Here is a 17,215-nt window from a genome sequence, read left to right on the forward strand (position 1 = left end):
GAGGAGCAGCCCTTTACATTCCACGCTATTCACGGATTTCTAGGAACGACGGCGTGTTGCTGTAAACCGGTATCTTTTCAGCCAGGCTGATGCTTACCTTCACCCTAAGGTTGTTGAAATAAACTAACTCCTGTACCTGATGGCAAGGCATAGGGCTTTATCCGGATACTTTGAGAATCACAAGCCGCGATGACAACTTCGCCCTTTGCCCAGACGATGTACATGGCGGACATCTACTCCATATATACATTGCTGTACCACGGTTGGGCTGCTGGCCCCAAGGATGTGCGAGAGGCCCAAGATAATGCGAAGGATCCGTCTCTAGGCATCTGCATTGTAACTAGTTCGTCCGGCTAACTAAATATTACGAAGTAAAACCCCCCCCTTTTCCTCGAGGGCCGTATTTACGTCTGCATAACTCGATCTCTGCATATCTCCGCACTGCACTTCTCAGACTTCTCCAGGACCGAGTAAGCAGCAGCAGCAGGAAGGCATGGCGGTTATCACAATCCACATCGTGTCGGACGTTATTTGTCCCTGGGTAACTAGATAACTATACATCAGTCCCCGTTACATGCGTCGTCTTCCCCGCAAAAATAGCTGACTAGGGCGATAGTGCTACATCGGCTACCGCAGCCTTGAGCGGGCGATCAGCCTTTACCAGAAGACATACCCAGGTGGCTCTAAAGATGAGTTTGAAATCGTCTGGAAGCCATACTTTATCGACAAGGAGCCTCCAGCGGAGAGCGAGGTGATATCGGGTATACACACTATCCCCAACGCTATACCCGTCCTCCGTCGCCGGAAGGTGAAGCACTTCTACTAACCGAGAGAACAGAGCGAATGCTTCGTCGTTCAAAAGACCCCAAGGTGGTGGAAGCTAACCAGACTCGCCTCACGCGTATTGGAGCGCAATCTAACATCCACTTCAACTTTGAGGGACGTATGGGCAGCTCCAGATTGGCGCATCAGTTACTCCATCTCGTGTACCTCGAGAAAGGCAGTGAGATGCAATGTAAGGTCTCCGAGCAGCTTTTCCGCTACCAGTTTGAGCTGGCAGAAGACATCAGCAAGATGGATGTTGTTGTCGAGGCTGCTGTTAAGGCTGGACTGGACGAGGACGAAGTTGCCGATTGGCTGGTCAGTGATAAGGGGATAGTTGAGGTGGAACAAGAAGAAAAAGAGATGAGGGCCACTGGCAAGGTTGGGGGCGTGCCGCATTATATCATTGGGAAGCAGCATCTCGAGGGCGCGGTGGATTATACAGAGCACATGGAAGCTTTCATTGCTGCGCGCGAAGCAGCTGCCTCATGCAATTGATCAGATGGGAAAGAACCCTTGGATCATGTTTATGATAAGTGATTGACACGGTTAATATCTTTTTTACGACGTTTAGCAATAGCCAAATTGTTAGTTGTTTGGTATCATTTGGGTATGAATGGCTGACTTGGTCGCCAAAGCGCTTCTTCTCTCACACATCTGCTGTATCCAATATCATTAGAACAAATAACCCACACTCATCTTTTGTCTATCTCAAAACACCACCCACACCAGCCCATCCAAGAACAAACCCGCTAATGGCCTCTGTAGCAACCAGTCCGCTGAACCACAGATCCTTCCAGGCTCCTTTTCTCACATACCCACCACCGCTCACGGGAACTAGTTCCCCATCGCCCGGGAAGTAGGCACCAACACCAGAAACGCCTTTATTCGTGCTTTTCCCTGCTGCTCTGGGGGTGGTGTTGTCTTTCACTAGCAGGCCGTGGACCAGGAAGGAAACAAATATTGTGCCTAGCAAGTAGAATGTGAAGCCGTACGCGGACTGGAGGCCGAGGATACCGGCTGCCGTGCCTAGTAGGAAGGCTATGAGGGAATGAAGGTTTGCGAGTATCTGGGTTCGCCGTTAGTATTCTCTGGTCTGGTTAAGTATTATGGATGGAAGCTGGGTGGAGGTAGGTACCCGGCTGTTATGTGTGACTGATTCTGGGACGAGGGGGTTTATAAGGAGCGAAAGTTCTTGACTTGTAGGCGGCATTATTGCGGTTATTGTTTCCTTTATATTATTTTATCCTGCCTCGTTCGACTTGGTTTATATAAAGGTCATCGTCAATTGTTTCGTGGAGTTGTGTCGATGATTGCTGCTTCTTCGTGGAATCAGCGTAGGATTGACCAGTATCGATTACATAAGCAAGGGAAGTACCAGGTCTTGACGAGAATAGGCAAGTAAAAGATCAATTCATATTGGAAAAAGTGATAAATCTCATGACTTGGAGCTCTTCTCCTTTTTACTCTTCTTCTCCTTCTTCTCCTTCTTGTCCTTTTTCTTCTCTTTAGTTGTCGAAGGTTGCACCTCCACAGCCTCTGCCATATTCACATCCTCGTCCTCATCGGCATCAATATCAACATCCACAAGTTCCCTTTCCTGGCGCTCTCTAGATGTAGGATCATGGTAGTTGTCACCGGCCTTTGCCCTCCCTGCACCTGATGCCTTACTCCGCTCTTCAGCAACAAGCTTCTCCTCATCCTCCCTACTCAACATTGTACCTTCAAGGCTAAGGAAGCCCTTATCTCGCTCGCTACCCGGTATAACATCGACATCCCGAACACGGAACCGGATAGTTCCACGAACCCTCTTACCCGAGCGAGTCTGGAAATACCCTGTCTCAGCCGACGCCGCGTCTTCAAACTGCGATGCCTCACTATTCGACGCTAGAGGCTTGAAGTTCTCTTTATCTGAATCCGGTTCATCGTCGTCTTCATCCTCTTCGTCCTTGCTGCTTGATGTAGGTGATGTGCTGGTTGTGCTAGGCTTATCCGGCTGTTGGCCTGGAGCAATCCACTTCCAATCTGCCGGCAATCGACGCCGTTCAATGCCAATGGAGAATAAGTTGAATACGATTGCGCCTAGGAAGTCTTCGGATTGGACGTTAATCCAGCCCTCGAGCGTCTGGCCTCGCTCGGGGCGGAAGACAAGGAAGGTGAGAGTTAGATAGGTGTGTAGGACACCATACTCGCCGGCCGTTTTGGCAAGGGTGAGCGGTTCCGGGTTGGGTGTGTACGTCGAGGTTGAAGTCGGGGTAGGCTTTGTGGCTGAGATGGAAGGGTTGGAGTAAGCGAGCACCACGCCACGGACGGGAGGATAGTAGGTTAGAAGTAGAGGGGAGACGTGCTCTGCCAGCAAAGAAGACACGGCATGGGTGGGTGATATGGCGATGGGCGAGAGGGGGAGGTAGAGCGTTGTTGTCACCCTGTGGAAAGAAGGGAGCTGGTCTGCGGCTGAGGAGAGGGAATGGGTATCTTTATCATTCGAGGTCGACTTTGACAGCGGTTTTCGGGAGGTTTCTTTGTCTCTTTCTCTTCCGCCGTCTTCTACGGGTCGCTTCTCATCCTTTTTTGAGTGTTTGTCCTTTTTCTTCTTTTTCTTCTTCTCGCTGTCGTCTACAGCGACGGTCTCTCCCGTCTGCTCTTGTCTCTTGCGTTTCTTTGACTCGCTCTTGTCCTTGCGCTTCTTCTCCGGCGACGTTATCGAGTCGATCTCCATTGTATCCATCGACATGCCGGCCGTCAATTGATAAGTGCCTTTTGCCGTTCGTTCGCACTGATCGCTGGGAGAAATTACTGCTGAGTTGAAAAGGTTTAAAAAAAAAAAGGAAAATAAGGTTCTTGGCTGGCGGTTAGCGCCAAGACGGGAAGCGCCCATCCTAACTTTTAGCCGCCGGCTGTTTTCTCTTTTTGATGTTTCGTGGCATCAAGAGCAATTGAACAAGGGGGAGAAGCGCAGTGAAACAGGGTTTTAAAATGGACACCGTTTAGCATTTTTCCTTCTTCTTCTTCCTTTTTTTTTTCTTTTCGTATTGTCAACCTTCTCTACAGGATGGATGTAGTATCTAGAGTTTTTTCTTATGCAGGCTGGGCCTTTCTGCCAGGAGTAAGAAGACCCCTCCCTCCTCTCCTCTCAGGAGTGTTATGACTTGGTAACCTAACAGCCACCCTTACCTAGCTAGCGACATCGTTCCTGCAAAACCTTTACTACCGTATTACTATCCGGGCTGGTACAGCGCATCCTCAACCTGGCTCAGCCCGCCACAGTCGACACAACCGGCGCATCCACATCGCGGTGATAAGCAGCTACCTGCTGTACACCATCTATGAGGACTATCACAGCCTCCGAGTCGCCGGAGACTTCTACAGTCTACTGAAAGTACTGCCTACATCCGACGAGCGAACCATAAAATCACATTTCCGACGACTGGCTGCCGTGTTCCATCCAGACAAGGTAAAACAGAATGGCATAAGGTCGGCGTTAGGAAATGTGACGGATGAGGCTGCGGCGGCAGCCGTCGATATGTTCTTCGTGAAGCTGAAGCTGGCGCAGGACACGCTGCTGGACCCAGTCAAGAGGTTTGCGTATGACCGGTTCGGGCCCGATGTGGTGGACAGGCCGGGAGAACTAGGCAAGACGCTGAGCATGGCCACCTACTTTTACGATGGCCTTTTTGCACTCGCACCGCAGTACGTTATTGGTTTTCTGGTGATGATACTTCTCAACATCTTCTGGTTCTCTGCCTGGGGGAGATACGTAAGTTGCTTTTTTCTTTTTTAATACACCTCTTATGAGATCTCTGGCTGACTTCCTGCAGTGGCGGTTCTACATGTTCTTTGCACTGCTGACGCTTGAGCTGGCGCTGCTCACGCATCCCAACGCAACCTTCATTCCCTCCGCCTACCTGCCGCCGACCCTTAGCTGGCTCCTGGGACTGGACAGCTTTTACCTGCTGCCCTTCCAGATACTGTCCATTGCCCGCTCGGCCTCGATGACCCTGAACATCTTCATCTCATACCTGGCGCCGCCAGAGTCCAAGTCGTCTGGCCGGAGCAAGGGTCGAGGGAGCGAAGGGTTGAGCGTGCAGGCGCAGCAACAGCTGACGCAGATCATGCAGCTGGCTCAGGCACAAGACGCAGAGGGCGCCAAGCTGCTAGGTATGGACATGCTGCCCTTCCAGGGCGACGAGGAGGGGGTAAGCAGGCTGCGGCGAGAGATGAAGGAGCGCTTGGAGAGAGACGCGGTCCGACAGGCTCCTGAGGTGCGGCAGGCCGTCGCCCTCGCCAAAGAGGAGAAGAGGCAGCAGCAGCAGCAGCAGCAGCAGCATCAAGAAGAGCAGTAGTAAGAGCAAGAGCAAGAGTCGTAGCTGTCATCTCAGTCGTAGATGTCATCTCGCCGCTTCTCTCGTTTTCTCTGTATTATATAATCCATTACATAAGCATATAAGCATAGAGTCTATTTATCAGCCCTTACTCAGCCCTTCTAGCCCTGTCACATACGCTAGTAACCGCGAGACCGCTAGCCCCCAAAGCAGCCTAGCCGTCACGCACGCCGCCCCCTGACTGGCTGCACCCCTGACTAAGCCGCCCTGCGTGACCGTACCGTACCCTGTCCTCCACTTCGCCGCCTCCCTTCGCCTTCTCTCCTTCCCGTCGTCTTTCCTGCCTTTGACGCTGCCTTTTGCTCTTCAAGAACCACCCAAGCAAAAAAAATAAGTCATTAAGTCATTCTCCCTCCTTAGTAGTTTAGTGAGACGGATGCGCGGACAAGGACAAGCGAAAACCAACCACCACCGGCCGGCCACCATGACACACTCAAACCACCTTTTCTTCTTCCCTTCGCCTTCTCCCTCCCCGTCTCCTTCTTCCTCTCTCCCTTCCCCTTCCACCACCACCACCACCATCACCACTGCTGCTGCTCACTCCCTCTGCTCTGCGCCCTCGCCTGCTCGACTGTGTCCATCGCCAACGCCGACGGGCGGCCCCCTAACTTAATCACCTGCCTGTCCAGAGCCGGTCGACTCCTTCTTCCGCATCTCGCCGGAGACGGGCCAAAAACTAATAATCATAATATAAATACACCAACGCCTGCGAGCCACGCCGGGACCGGAAAACTCTGCCCACCACTACACTGCACTGCACTGCACAATGGCCGGCTCAGTCACCTCGTCGACCTCCTCGCAGCCAGCTCTCAGCTCGGCCAGCACGGCCAGCAGCAGCAGCGTCTCCAAGACGAGGAAGATAGTCGTCTTCTCCCTGCCGCCAGCCATGCTCAGCCGGTTCCCCAGCGGCATCAGCGGCACCAGCGTCAGCAGCAGCGGCAATGGCACCGCCAGCGAGGACAGCCAGGCCAACAAGGAGGACGAGTCCAGCTCGCCTTCGACGCCGCCAGCTCCTCTCACCGACAACGCCTCAGACGGCGACGCTGCCTCGACCACCGCCGGTGCTGCGCCCTCGACTCCTTCGGCTTCCGTCTCTGGCTCGGCCACTGCTGCTGCCAACGGGCCTACTTCAGCACCGGCCTCGGGGTCTGGCGCAGCAAAGGCAGGGGCCAAGAGAGGTGCTCCGGCTCTAGGGCCAGATGGCCTCCCTAAACCACGAGGCAAGCCTGGTCCCAAGAAGAAACCAAGACTGTAAGTTGGCTTGCCTTTGTCATCCCCTTTATATACATGTATATAACATTAAGAAGATGAAAGAAGCGTATGCTAACGACGATACAGGGAGGATGGAGAGACCCCTTCTCGCCCACCACCTCCTGCTCACCACCGTCTGGGGCCCAAAGCCAACCAAGGAGCCATCAACGCCTGTCTACGTGCTCTAGATCGCTCAGGCAAGCCCTGTCGCAAGTGGGAGCGAAAGTCCTTCCAGCTCAAGTCCTTCACCGGCGTGCTGTGGCAGGTTCCTAGCTGGGGGGCACCACCTCGCCCCAAGCCAACGCCAGAGGAAGAAGAAGAGAAGCAGAAAGAGAAACAAGAAACCAATGGAGAGAAGAAAGACAAGGAGAAAGACAAGAAGAGCGAAAAGAGTGAAAAGAGCGAGAAGAGCACTGCTGATCCTGCTGAGGCCAACGGTGAAGCTGAGAGAGACCCCACGCCTGCTGGAAGCATGATGGACATCGAGTCTCCTGCTCCCGTCGCCGTTGCTTCTTGAATAATACCCTCTCTCTCTGTCTCTCTTTTTCAACCCCCTTTTTTTTTACTGTACATTATCCATCTTCTCCTTTTCCTCTTCTACCCCTTATACCACACTTACAACTTACACTTTACCCCCGGCGTCTTGGGTTGTTCGGTCTGGATCTTTCGGTTCTTTTACTCTCTTTTACTACTTCTTCTTCGTCTTTTCCTGCCAGGTGCAATGCAACAATACAAAACAGCTACTACTAATGGATACGGGCGCGGTCGGTTGGGTCGGTCTCCTGAGTTTCTACTTCTACCATGTACTTCTAGATAGTCGGCCCTCGAGCCTCCTTAAAGACAGCATCCAGATAACTACTTGACTGCTCCTACTACCGCTTCCTCTTCCTCCATCCATGTAAATACCTTCTTCTGCTTCTACTTCTGCTGATCGTGTGAGTTGGCTCCCGTCCCGTCTACCCTTGCTCATGTGACCATCCCGACGTCCTTCTACTTCGTCCGCTTGTAGCTTTCTTTTTTGGCTTTTCAACGTCAACTCAACTTCCGGTGAGCTTCACGAAGCAGAAGCAGAAGCAGAAGAAGCAGAAGAAGCAGAGAAGAAACAAGGCAGCTTTCGCCTCTCATCTCTTCGCTGTAGGTCTCGAGTCGCCTTCTCCCCAGCTGTCCTTCTGCTGAAGCGCTGCACCCTTGACCACGGCTAACCGTCGACCCCGGACTGACTGCTTACCTTCTTTCCCCTCAGAAAAACAACATCCACCGCCGTAACTACCTGCACGATATATAATAACTACGCCTGCAACCAGACAGAGTACGCAAGCACCCAGCCATGCCGTCATAACGTGCTATCACTCGACTGTATACATCGTCTGTCTGCAGCTCCTTTTTGCTCAGACTCGGCATAGTTACGCACCACTCCTGCGCTTGCTTGGGGCTATGCTGCCCACAGCTAGCTATTTAACCAACTAACTAGTTAACTATCGATAAGCACAAGCAGCAAGCAGCAAGCAGTAAGCAGCCAGCTTCAAAGAGAAAGCAGAAGAAGAAATATCGAGCTGGTGGTCTCTATTTTACTGCTGCTGGACACTCACTCTCGCACAAACACCCATATAACTGCACACACACGCTCAGAGTCGCTCACACGCTGGACCAGTGACACCGTACCACAACAGAGACAGGTAAAAGAGGCAGACGACAGGAAAAAGAAAAAGCAGAGGGTAGCAGCAAGGTAGGTAAAATAGTCAGTCAAGCAAGCAATACTGACAGGTACCTGTCTTGTTTTTTTCTCCCTCTCTCTCCTGAGTGCCTTTACTGACTATTCCGGCGTGCTCCATAGCTTCTCACCAAGGTACGGACTCCTGATATCCTACATCAGCAACATCAGCATCAGAGACATCGGTGTACAGCACTGTCACGGCCATCATGAGCAGTGTACCAGGCTCCGGTTCTGGAGCTGGTACAGGCGCTGGCACCGGAGCTGGCAGTGGCTCCGGCACTGGCCTTCCAGCTCCAGCTTCCCCTTACCCATTACCAACCACAGCCATCCCTACCATCTATCGCACGCGCAGGTCCTCCTACGCCTCCGTCCTGTCGCGCCAGCCAGGTCAAGCAGAGCACGAGCACGACGACCACTTTTCTCCGTCTGCGTTCCGCTCAAGTCTAACCGCCTCGTCTAGCACCAACAACAATAACAGCCACATCCAAGATCCCTCCTCCTCGAGATCCCGCAACCAAGATCCTTTCTCTCCTTCCGCAATCCCCACGGATCCCGCAACTATGCAGCAGCAGACCAACGGCAGCAGTGCTGGCGCAGGCACAGCCGCAAACAGCTGGCGGAGACCGAATGTAAACCTCTCCTTCCAGCAAAGCCAGGGCATGGGCATGGGCATGGGACAGCTCCCTTCGTACTCAAAGCAATTCGAGAAACTGCTCGAGCAAACGGACCTGAACGCTCTGCCTTATGGTCTTAACCATTCGATTTACCAACAAAACCCAGAAGACTCTTTCTTCACCCCTTCATACCTCCGTTCGTCGAAATACGTCGCGCAGCTATACGCAGCTCATAAGGCAAAACTCTCCTCCCAACGAGATGCTCAACCGCAAATCCAGCACACGCCTACCTCCGGCTCATCTGCCCAGCACCTCTCCTCGGCCTCCGCCCTCCCTCTATCCGCTTCCTCCAGTCAGCTTAACTTGCATCGCATGGCGCCCTCGCACAGAGGAATGACATACGATATCGTTGAAAGCCATGGTCCGGGTAGCGACTCCGCTGCACCATTGGAGGGACAGCAGCTTACGCCACTGCCTTCGCGCTGGAACGAAGGCGACAAGTACAGCGGCCTAGATTTGTTGGGAGAAGGACTAGAAGTACGGTATATTGGCCATGTGCCTAAACAGGACCATGATGCTGCAGCCGTGAGAGCCGATCAGCCCATGCCCGTCAAGTGTGGCTTATATTACTTTGAAGTCACTATTCTCGCCAAACCAAAAGACGGGTACGTCGGGCCACTCAATTCATTTGGCGTTTAATTCTATGAGACGAACACAAAAAAAAACAGGAAGGACTTGCTAACAGTTTAGTAGTATGATTGGCGTGGGCTTCTCAAACAACAAGGCTTCCCTGGAAAGACTTCCAGGCTGGGAGCAGGAATCATGGGCGTACCATGGCGATGACGGTAAGACGTTTTTCGGTGATAACCAGAGTCAGGGTAGGAGCTATGGGCCTACGTTTACCGTCAATGATACAATTGGATGCGGCATTGTGTTCTCTACAGGAAGTGCTTTTTTTACAAAGAACGGCTCATTCCTCGGTGAGTTTATATCGTCTCTCTGCTTATGACTTACATTTGGTCTAGAACTCCATGCTAATGGCCATTGTAGGAAATGCATTCCGCGATCTGAAGCCTGCAAAGTTATATCCATGTGTAGGAATGAGAAAGCAGCCTGGCGCCCATGTCAGAGCAAACTTTGGCCAGTTCCCATTCATCTTCGACATAGACAAAATGATGGAAGTATGTTGTCCAACTCCCTACCTTTGCGTGAGCTTGATGATTGTAGCAGTACTAATCGGAGATTGCGTAGGACGAAAAATATCATGTCCAGCGGAGCATCCAGATGACAGAGTTATCTACTTTGCATCCTACGCTAGATGAATCGGAATTCATGCAGAAACTTATTGCCCAGTTCCTCGCGCATGACGGATATGTAGAAACCGCAAAGATATTTGCACAGGAAGTACAGGATGAAAAGCGCGCTTTGCAGAGTTCTGGAGAGGTTTCTTGGAAGGGGCTCGAGGTCGAAGACGATATAGATGCTATTAACAGACAGAGTAAGCCTGGCCCAATCTATTCGCGAGAAATGGCACTTATTAACTCCTTATATAGAAATCCGAACTGCCATACTAGAAGGAGACATTGATAGGGCTCTAAAGCTGACGAATGTCCACTACGCGAACGTCCTCGGGAGCAACCCACACATCCATTTCAGATTACGGTGCAGAAAGTTCATTGAGATGATGCGCCGCTGTACCGAACCGCAGCCCGCCACGACTAGTTCATCAAACGGCCTGTCCGACCCTGCCAAAACCACATCAGGCGCCTTCACACTTGACATGGAAGTTGACGACCAGATGCCTGATGTCGAAACCAATGAAACAATCACCGCTAGCGACATGATGGATACCGACACCAGCAACACTAACAACAATGCGAACAACGAAGCTATGACTATGAAAAAGGACCAGGATCTTTTGCACGAAGCTATCCTGTACGGCCAGCAGCTACAAGCCGACTACCCTGATGACGATAAGAAAGAGCACAAGAAGACCCTAGACGACATCTTCTCACTAGTAGCCTACGCGGACCCCAAGACTTCTGTCCACGGCCACTTATTGGATCCCAGCGGTCGAGTTGCAGTAGCAGAGGAACTGAACTCTGCCATCTTAGGTAACGTCTGCCCCATGACACTTATTTCCCATTACATTGGCTAACTAATCGACCATAGTATCACTGGGGAAATCCTCCTCCGCAACACTGGAACGGCTGTACCAGCAGACCGAGGCACTCATAAGCGAACTCAGCGAAGACGGCGGCGCAGGGGCGTTTATCAACGTTGTTGACGATTACTTGAAATAAATTCTGCTTTTCCATTCCCAGCTGTCTTTTCACCATTTTATACGGGGTTTTCAACATTAACACATCCACATTATTCATTCATGGGCATCACGGCGTCTGTCTATTGATCGTACTCATACTCATCTCCTCTTATTCCTGTCTCCTTTCTTACCCACGTACCTTCCTGCCTTCCCATTATACCTACAGTTATACGTCACGGTTCCCTCATATCTTATATCACTCACCCATACCTCTGTCACGTCTTCTTGCCTATGCCTGAGTGTCCGGAGTTAGTTGCCCCTTTGTTACTCACTCCTTTGCTTCTCTTTTTATACAATTCAACAATCAAGTCTCTGTCTGCCTGACTTCAGGAGATGTACGGTGTAGCAAAACAGTACGTAGTTAAGTACTTTTAATATACAAATAAATAAAAGCAATAAATCTCGCCTCTCATACGTATTTCGCAAGTCTAAAAAGAAATAAGTAAAAAAAAGAGGTTTTGCGTCATTTTAGATAAGGGAAAAAATAAAATGTAAAAAAAGAAGTGCATCGACCGGGAATCGAACCCGGGGCCCGTCGATGGCAACGACGGATTTTACCACTAAACCATCAATGCTGGTTGATGCAAGGGAGCTGTGGTGAGTGGTTTACTAGCCAGCTAGCAGCCAGTTCCATATACTGTAAGTAGGTTGTTCCAACGTCAACTCAAGGACGACAAAGGTCGTTCTTTGCAAGCGACACATCAGTTAAATCTCGAAGTCGATTCCAGGAACTACCTAGCTAGCCAAGCCGAATACGATGCCATTACACGAGTCAGCTAATGGGTTGGCTAGCTACTCACTTGTTACCTGGTTATCCATTCAGGTACTTATTAGGCTCAGATCCTTCCGCGGCAGAGTAGTGCGACAGAGGTGGACGTTACCAGCCTTGTTCGCATCCTTCATGACAGTGGAGGTAAAAGGCATGCAGCATGACATCCGCGAAGGATTCAGTTTTGTCCAATCTAATCTTATCATGTGTACGCCCGGGCTCCTGCCAAGGGCAGTTGGTGGGGTGAGCTTGTCTCTCCAATATACATAAATACCCTGTCCGCAATGAAGTGCTCATGAAGATGTCGATATGAATGATGAACTATCGCAAAATAAGTCGTCCATTGGAACATAACTTCCTTTCTGCTGAAGAAAAAACCCCAACAGCTGGCCCCTATCCACTATGGGCAGAGAAAACAACCAGATCCCTACCATCTACAAGGAAGCAATCGAGAAGTATGAGGAAATCACCAAAAAGCCACTACTTGATCCCACGTTGCTTGAAATCACATCCACGGAAGCTTTGTTCGATAGAATCGAAAAGGAAAATGGCAAATTCGATGACTTCAGAGCCACCAGGCACGGTTTATTCGATGCACTAGAATGTGCTCTCAAGCCTATCGAGCTGGTTGGACATCTTGTGTCCGGTGCAGCCTCCATAGCTTTCCCTCCAAGTTCTCTGGTGTTTGGTTCAGTTCTTTACCTAATGGATGCTGCCAAAGGAGTGTCTGCCTCCTACAATGCTATTAAGGACTTGATGGACTCGCTTGAGGTATGACCCCCAGAGAGAGTTAGATTGCTATTTCGCTAATATGAAAGAAACTAGAATTTCACGGTTCGGTTACGCATATACAACCGTGAGATTATTTCAAACGAATTGAGCAAACATCTCAGTGATATCCTCGTTGTTCTAATAGAGGTTTTTGCCCTATCTAGAAAGGCGATCAAAGGCGGCAGGTTCCTCAAGTTTGCAAGAAATGTTTTAATCGGTAACGACGACAAGATCCAGGCTGCAGTTGGAAGACTAGCCAAACTTACAGAAACTGAGCATCGCCTTGTGGGTGCTGAAACGTTAACGGAGACTAAGAAAACGAGCCGAGCCGTTGATGACGTTGCAATCAATCTCGCTGCTACGAGCATGACTGTAGACAAAACTAGCGTCTCAGTTTCTCAAATCAGCGTCAATGTCACAGACATAAACCAAAAGTTAAATAGCCTTATACATGAGGCGGCGTCGTCAAACGATATGTCAAAAGCTGAACAAGACAGAAGGGACCAAGATTTTATCAAAGGGGCACTCAAGCCTTCGGTTACTGCTTATGACTGGTACGATAAGATCAGCAAGTCCAGAGTTAAGGATACTGGAGATTGGATCAGAAATGAGCCCTTTTTTATATCCTTGGTAGAAAGAAGGATACCTATTCTACGAGTCTCTGGTAACCCTGGAGCTGGAAAGTCTTACCTCGCATCCAACATGATATCCTATCTCAATGGCTTGTATCCACAGCTTGTCCACCACTCGTCTCGTGTCTCAGTGGGATATTTCTTCTTCAAAGATGACAACCCAACAACAAGGTCTATTCACCAAGCACTCTGTGACATTGCCTACCAAATCAGTCAAAATGACCCAGTTTACGCAAAATACATTGTGACAAGTGCCATCACAGCCGAAGATATTAGCACCATCGAAAGTGCCTGGCGAACACTTTTCGTCAATTTCTTCATCAAAAAGCTAGACGGAACTAGCAGTGTTTATTTACTCCTCGATGGCGTTGATGAAGCATTCGAAGCTGAAATACAGCCGTTTTTTGAGCTTGTTAAAGATATAAATGAAGGTAGGTCATTCTCTCTTATCTAAAGCTCAAATGATAATTTTGGAGGAACCAGCCATCAACTGACGTCTTTAAAGTGTCTGATCATCCTCGAATTCAGCTGGTCATAGTTGGAAGGCCTCAACTCGGCGATCTTATTTCAGACGCCCTTGAAGTGGAGGATGTCCCTACGATCTATATCACGGAAAGTAAAAACTCAACTGATATTATTCGTTACATTGAGAATAATATCCGAAAATCAAACATTCTTAGAAGAGTTTCAGGAAAGCTACGAGCTGAAATTGTCAAGAAACTCTCTGATAGGGCCCAAGGCATGTTTATTTGGGTTCATTTAATGTTGAAAGAGCTGTTGAAGAAAAGAAGCGAGTCAGCGATCCGCGAGGCCTTGGATTGTGCGCCTCGTGGGCTAGATGAAATGCTCTCACACGTCCTGACGAGTTTCTCATTAACCCTTCTTGACGATTATCCAGAGGCCTTGAACGAATTGCTAGCTTGGGTAACATGTGCGCAGTGGCCACTGACGCTGAGAGAACTTGATACGATCATGAAACTCAAATCTCCAGACGGAGATGGTATGATCTATCTTGAAGGGCCCCTTCGGAGACAATTTGCTTCATTTTTCAGCCTTAATCGCGAAGATGGCCTGACTACCGCGGAGTTACATCTCATGAATCCAAACCTTGTCGACTCGGATGGTGAAGAAGATATCGATGGAAGCGAAGAGGAGCAGTCCTTCGAGGATACCGATGATACAACTCAGTTTGACTCCAATCTAGACACAACAACGGTTACATTTTGCCATTCATCTCTAGGAGATTTCTTTCGGGGCGGTAAGGGTAAGATTTCGGCAGGAGATGGATATCCCAGTATCGGCGTTGATATTAAGGCTGCTGAATTTAACGTTACGAAGACATGTCTTGAGATTCTGTGTGGTGATGAGGCCATGATTAATTCAGAGGATAAAGCCGCAAGCTTGCGATACAACGAGGATGGGAATTGGTCAAAAAACGTCCGTATGCTTGGTGCTTCAACAAAGTCATCTCTTGACATTTCGTGTGATGAAGAATCCATGATGAAGGCAGATGATACAGCCGCAAGCTTGCGATATTATGCGGCTAGGAACTGGCCGAAACATCTCCATATGCTTGATGCCTCAACCATTACCATTCCGCAAAAGGCACAGATAGCCTCTTTGTTGTGCCGAATGTTTACCCAACAAAGTACTATGAAATTCTGGATATTCACCGTCGGGCCACCATTTTTATCCACTGTTAACCTTGACATGGTCAGGAAATGGTTGGACGACAAGCAAATTGTGCCTTTCTTACCCCCTGGCTATCAAGAATTTATCAAATCAACTTCCGAATCTCCCGCAGAAACATTTAAGCCATTAATCCAGCTTGTCCAACGATACTGGATTGGTGACTTACTGGGGCATTCCATAACTTGCTGTGACATGGCTTTCAACTATTTTTGCCTAAAAGATAGAACTATAGAGCTGCAGCATGAAGGTTGCAACTCAGCTGCGAAGATAATCTCCACAGCTGAGAGATTTGATATGGAGAAAACTGCTAATTGGTATCGGAGGGTTGCCGTTACTCTGCGTGACAAAGGCTTGTTTGAAGAGTCGTTGACATACTTTAACAAATCCTTGGACCTTGACACTACGCTGTGGCTCTCGCGTGGAGGTATGGCAACGTCATATTTCCAGTTAGGGCAGTATGAGAAGGTTATTGAACTGCATGAATCACTATTATCCGAAACTCAACAAGATACTTCGTTACTGCAAGGGAGCCCATCTGAGATGAATAAGTATCTTCATGCAATCCATGAACGGACGGCTGAATGTTACGCCAAACTGGGAGATACAGCAAATGCGCTAAAAAACTATCAGAAAGGCCACAACGTTTCTCCTCAATGCAACAAATGTATCTGCCAGCTCCTACTTTTGATGGATGCTCAAGACCTCTGCGATGATATCATTTCGACGCTGAAGGCTATGCAAAGGAAGATGATCCCCACTGGGGAGTACTCTTATTTAGCTGCCTTTGTGTATATCAATTTTGAGGTGGACTCGGATTACTTCAAACTCGTCGCGCGTGCCGCAAGGCAAACCGGGGAGGTCGAATTTCTCATCGACGCTTGCCGGGACACGATCCGTGTGACAAGAAAACTGTTGATTTCGGTTGAATCAAGCAAGCTAGAGCTTTGCCTTGCTGATTTATATTACATATATACAAACGAACAAGCCAAGGCTATCCGGATATGGAACAAGCTCATTGAGACCTTTGCAGAACCCAGACTGGGAAGTGCAGTATTCTTCGTCAAAGATGCGGCAACAGACAGGCTAGCCGTTCATTATAGCCGAAAGCTGTGGCAAGCGGGCATTGGCTCCCAGGATGCAGAAAACGATGTCAAGAATTTAGAGCAATTGGCGAAACAAGAGTCAAGCCCTCATGGCACCGGCTCCTCCGTATCGTTTTCCGCAAATAAGGCTGCTATTCGCCTTGGACTGTGGTATCGCCTGCAGGGCAGAAAGGAGGATGCGGATGCCTGTTTTCGACCATCAATCAATTCCGCGCTTGAATTATTGTCTAATGGCGATGACCTGGGAAATGATATATTCGCCTACAAAACCCTTAGGGAGGTACTCCTGGCAACTGGGGAGGATGAGCTTGTCATTCCTATTTTTTATTGCCTAGTAGCCATTCTCAATGGTTCCATGGAGACCCAAGCTGGAAAAGACAGGAGAGAAAATGGCCATGGCACCGCTGATGGCAAGCCTTACATCGGGGGATGTAATGGGTGCCAGAAGCTGCTTCGAGGAGACGACATCGTCTACGTCTGCACCTATTGTCTTGGGATGATGTTGTTCTGCGAGTCATGCGAACGAGTTGCAAAAGACGGTGTAATGCCAGAGGGAATGTGCGGTATATCGCACGTCCGGATGATTATCCCACCCAATCCTGATCCATATATGGCCGGCAAATTTCGTGTTGGAGGGACGTTGGTTGACCTAGAGGGCTTTAAAAAGCAGCTAGCCAGGCGTTGGAGACCTTGATTAGAAGAGAACAACGTTGATACTTAGCCATCCTTCTAGTAAGAAATTCGAAGACTATTCGGTACTTAGGTAGTTAGTTACATCTGGTCCTCGAACCAGACAAGCGGTTTGTAGGCCTACGTTCCTCGCTGTAAACTAGTTATTAGCAGCTCTCTAATACGATTATTATTACTGTCAATAACGTACAACGATAATGCAGTGTTTTGATAAACGGAGGTCGCTGTCCTTTCTTCCTTCCGCTTGACTTTCGTAAACACCCTGGACTTTCCTATTCCGGAAACCTGTGGTGTTTAGAAATATCAACTTCGCTTTTTCTTCTTTTCTCTTCATTTTGCTTTGCTTTGCTTTGCTTACTCCAGGGGGTACTGTTGGCCAATTTGTTGCAACTTATTATGCAAAGAGCTACACTGCATTTGTCCATGAACCGGCCTGATTCTACATCTCCGAG

The 17,215-nt window shown here is 49.4% G+C and overlaps 7 protein-coding genes and 1 non-coding gene across 8 annotated transcripts; 5 read left to right on the plus strand and 3 right to left on the minus strand.

Annotated features, from left to right (window-relative positions):
- Window positions 1–493: 493 nt before the first annotated feature.
- MGYG_05966 (hypothetical protein) lies at window positions 494–1,320 on the plus strand (the record flags this gene model as incomplete). The annotated part of the gene is made up of 3 exons (XM_003171373.1): window positions 494–541; window positions 617–761; window positions 839–1,320. The coding sequence occupies 3 exons, from the start codon at window positions 494–496 to the stop codon at window positions 1,318–1,320; spliced, it is 675 nt and encodes a 224-aa protein (XP_003171421.1).
- A 208-nt stretch (window positions 1,321–1,528) lies between these two features.
- Window positions 1,529–2,035, minus strand: MGYG_05967 (hypothetical protein; the record flags this gene model as incomplete). The annotated part of the gene is made up of 2 exons (XM_003171374.1): window positions 1,529–1,891; window positions 1,961–2,035. The coding sequence occupies 2 exons, from the start codon at window positions 2,033–2,035 to the stop codon at window positions 1,529–1,531; spliced, it is 438 nt and encodes a 145-aa protein (XP_003171422.1).
- Window positions 2,036–2,260: 225 nt separating this feature from the next.
- On the minus strand, window positions 2,261–3,556 carry MGYG_05968 (hypothetical protein; the record flags this gene model as incomplete). The annotated part of the gene is made up of 1 exon (XM_003171375.1): window positions 2,261–3,556. One exon carries the CDS (start codon window positions 3,554–3,556, stop codon window positions 2,261–2,263), a length of 1,296 nt encoding a protein of 431 aa, XP_003171423.1.
- Window positions 3,557–3,874: 318 nt separating this feature from the next.
- Window positions 3,875–5,165, plus strand: MGYG_05969 (hypothetical protein; the record flags this gene model as incomplete). The annotated part of the gene is made up of 3 exons (XM_003171376.1): window positions 3,875–3,928; window positions 4,001–4,579; window positions 4,641–5,165. The coding sequence occupies 3 exons, from the start codon at window positions 3,875–3,877 to the stop codon at window positions 5,163–5,165; spliced, it is 1,158 nt and encodes a 385-aa protein (XP_003171424.1).
- An 805-nt stretch (window positions 5,166–5,970) lies between these two features.
- Window positions 5,971–6,972, plus strand: MGYG_05970 (hypothetical protein; the record flags this gene model as incomplete). The annotated part of the gene is made up of 2 exons (XM_003171377.1): window positions 5,971–6,455; window positions 6,543–6,972. 2 exons carry the CDS (start codon window positions 5,971–5,973, stop codon window positions 6,970–6,972), a joined length of 915 nt encoding a protein of 304 aa, XP_003171425.1.
- A 1,403-nt stretch (window positions 6,973–8,375) lies between these two features.
- MGYG_05971 (ran-binding protein 10) lies at window positions 8,376–11,086 on the plus strand (the record flags this gene model as incomplete). Its single annotated transcript, XM_003171378.1, has 6 exons — window positions 8,376–9,448; window positions 9,537–9,763; window positions 9,834–9,964; window positions 10,035–10,281; window positions 10,337–10,897; window positions 10,956–11,086. 6 exons carry the CDS (start codon window positions 8,376–8,378, stop codon window positions 11,084–11,086), a joined length of 2,370 nt encoding a protein of 789 aa, XP_003171426.1.
- Window positions 11,087–11,610: 524 nt separating this feature from the next.
- On the minus strand, window positions 11,611–11,681 carry MGYG_10557. The gene has a single exon. It is a non-coding gene; the product is annotated as a tRNA-Gly (tRNA).
- A 596-nt stretch (window positions 11,682–12,277) lies between these two features.
- Window positions 12,278–16,767, plus strand: MGYG_05972 (NACHT and TPR domain-containing protein; the record flags this gene model as incomplete). Its single annotated transcript, XM_003171379.1, has 3 exons — window positions 12,278–12,646; window positions 12,701–13,709; window positions 13,784–16,767. 3 exons carry the CDS (start codon window positions 12,278–12,280, stop codon window positions 16,765–16,767), a joined length of 4,362 nt encoding a protein of 1,453 aa, XP_003171427.1.
- Window positions 16,768–17,215: the final 448 nt, after the last annotated feature.

The sequence above is a fragment of the Nannizzia gypsea genome, genomic scaffold (assembly GCF_000150975.2).
Source record: "Nannizzia gypsea CBS 118893 supercont1.5 genomic scaffold, whole genome shotgun sequence".
NCBI classification, from domain to species: domain Eukaryota; kingdom Fungi; phylum Ascomycota; class Eurotiomycetes; order Onygenales; family Arthrodermataceae; genus Nannizzia; species Nannizzia gypsea.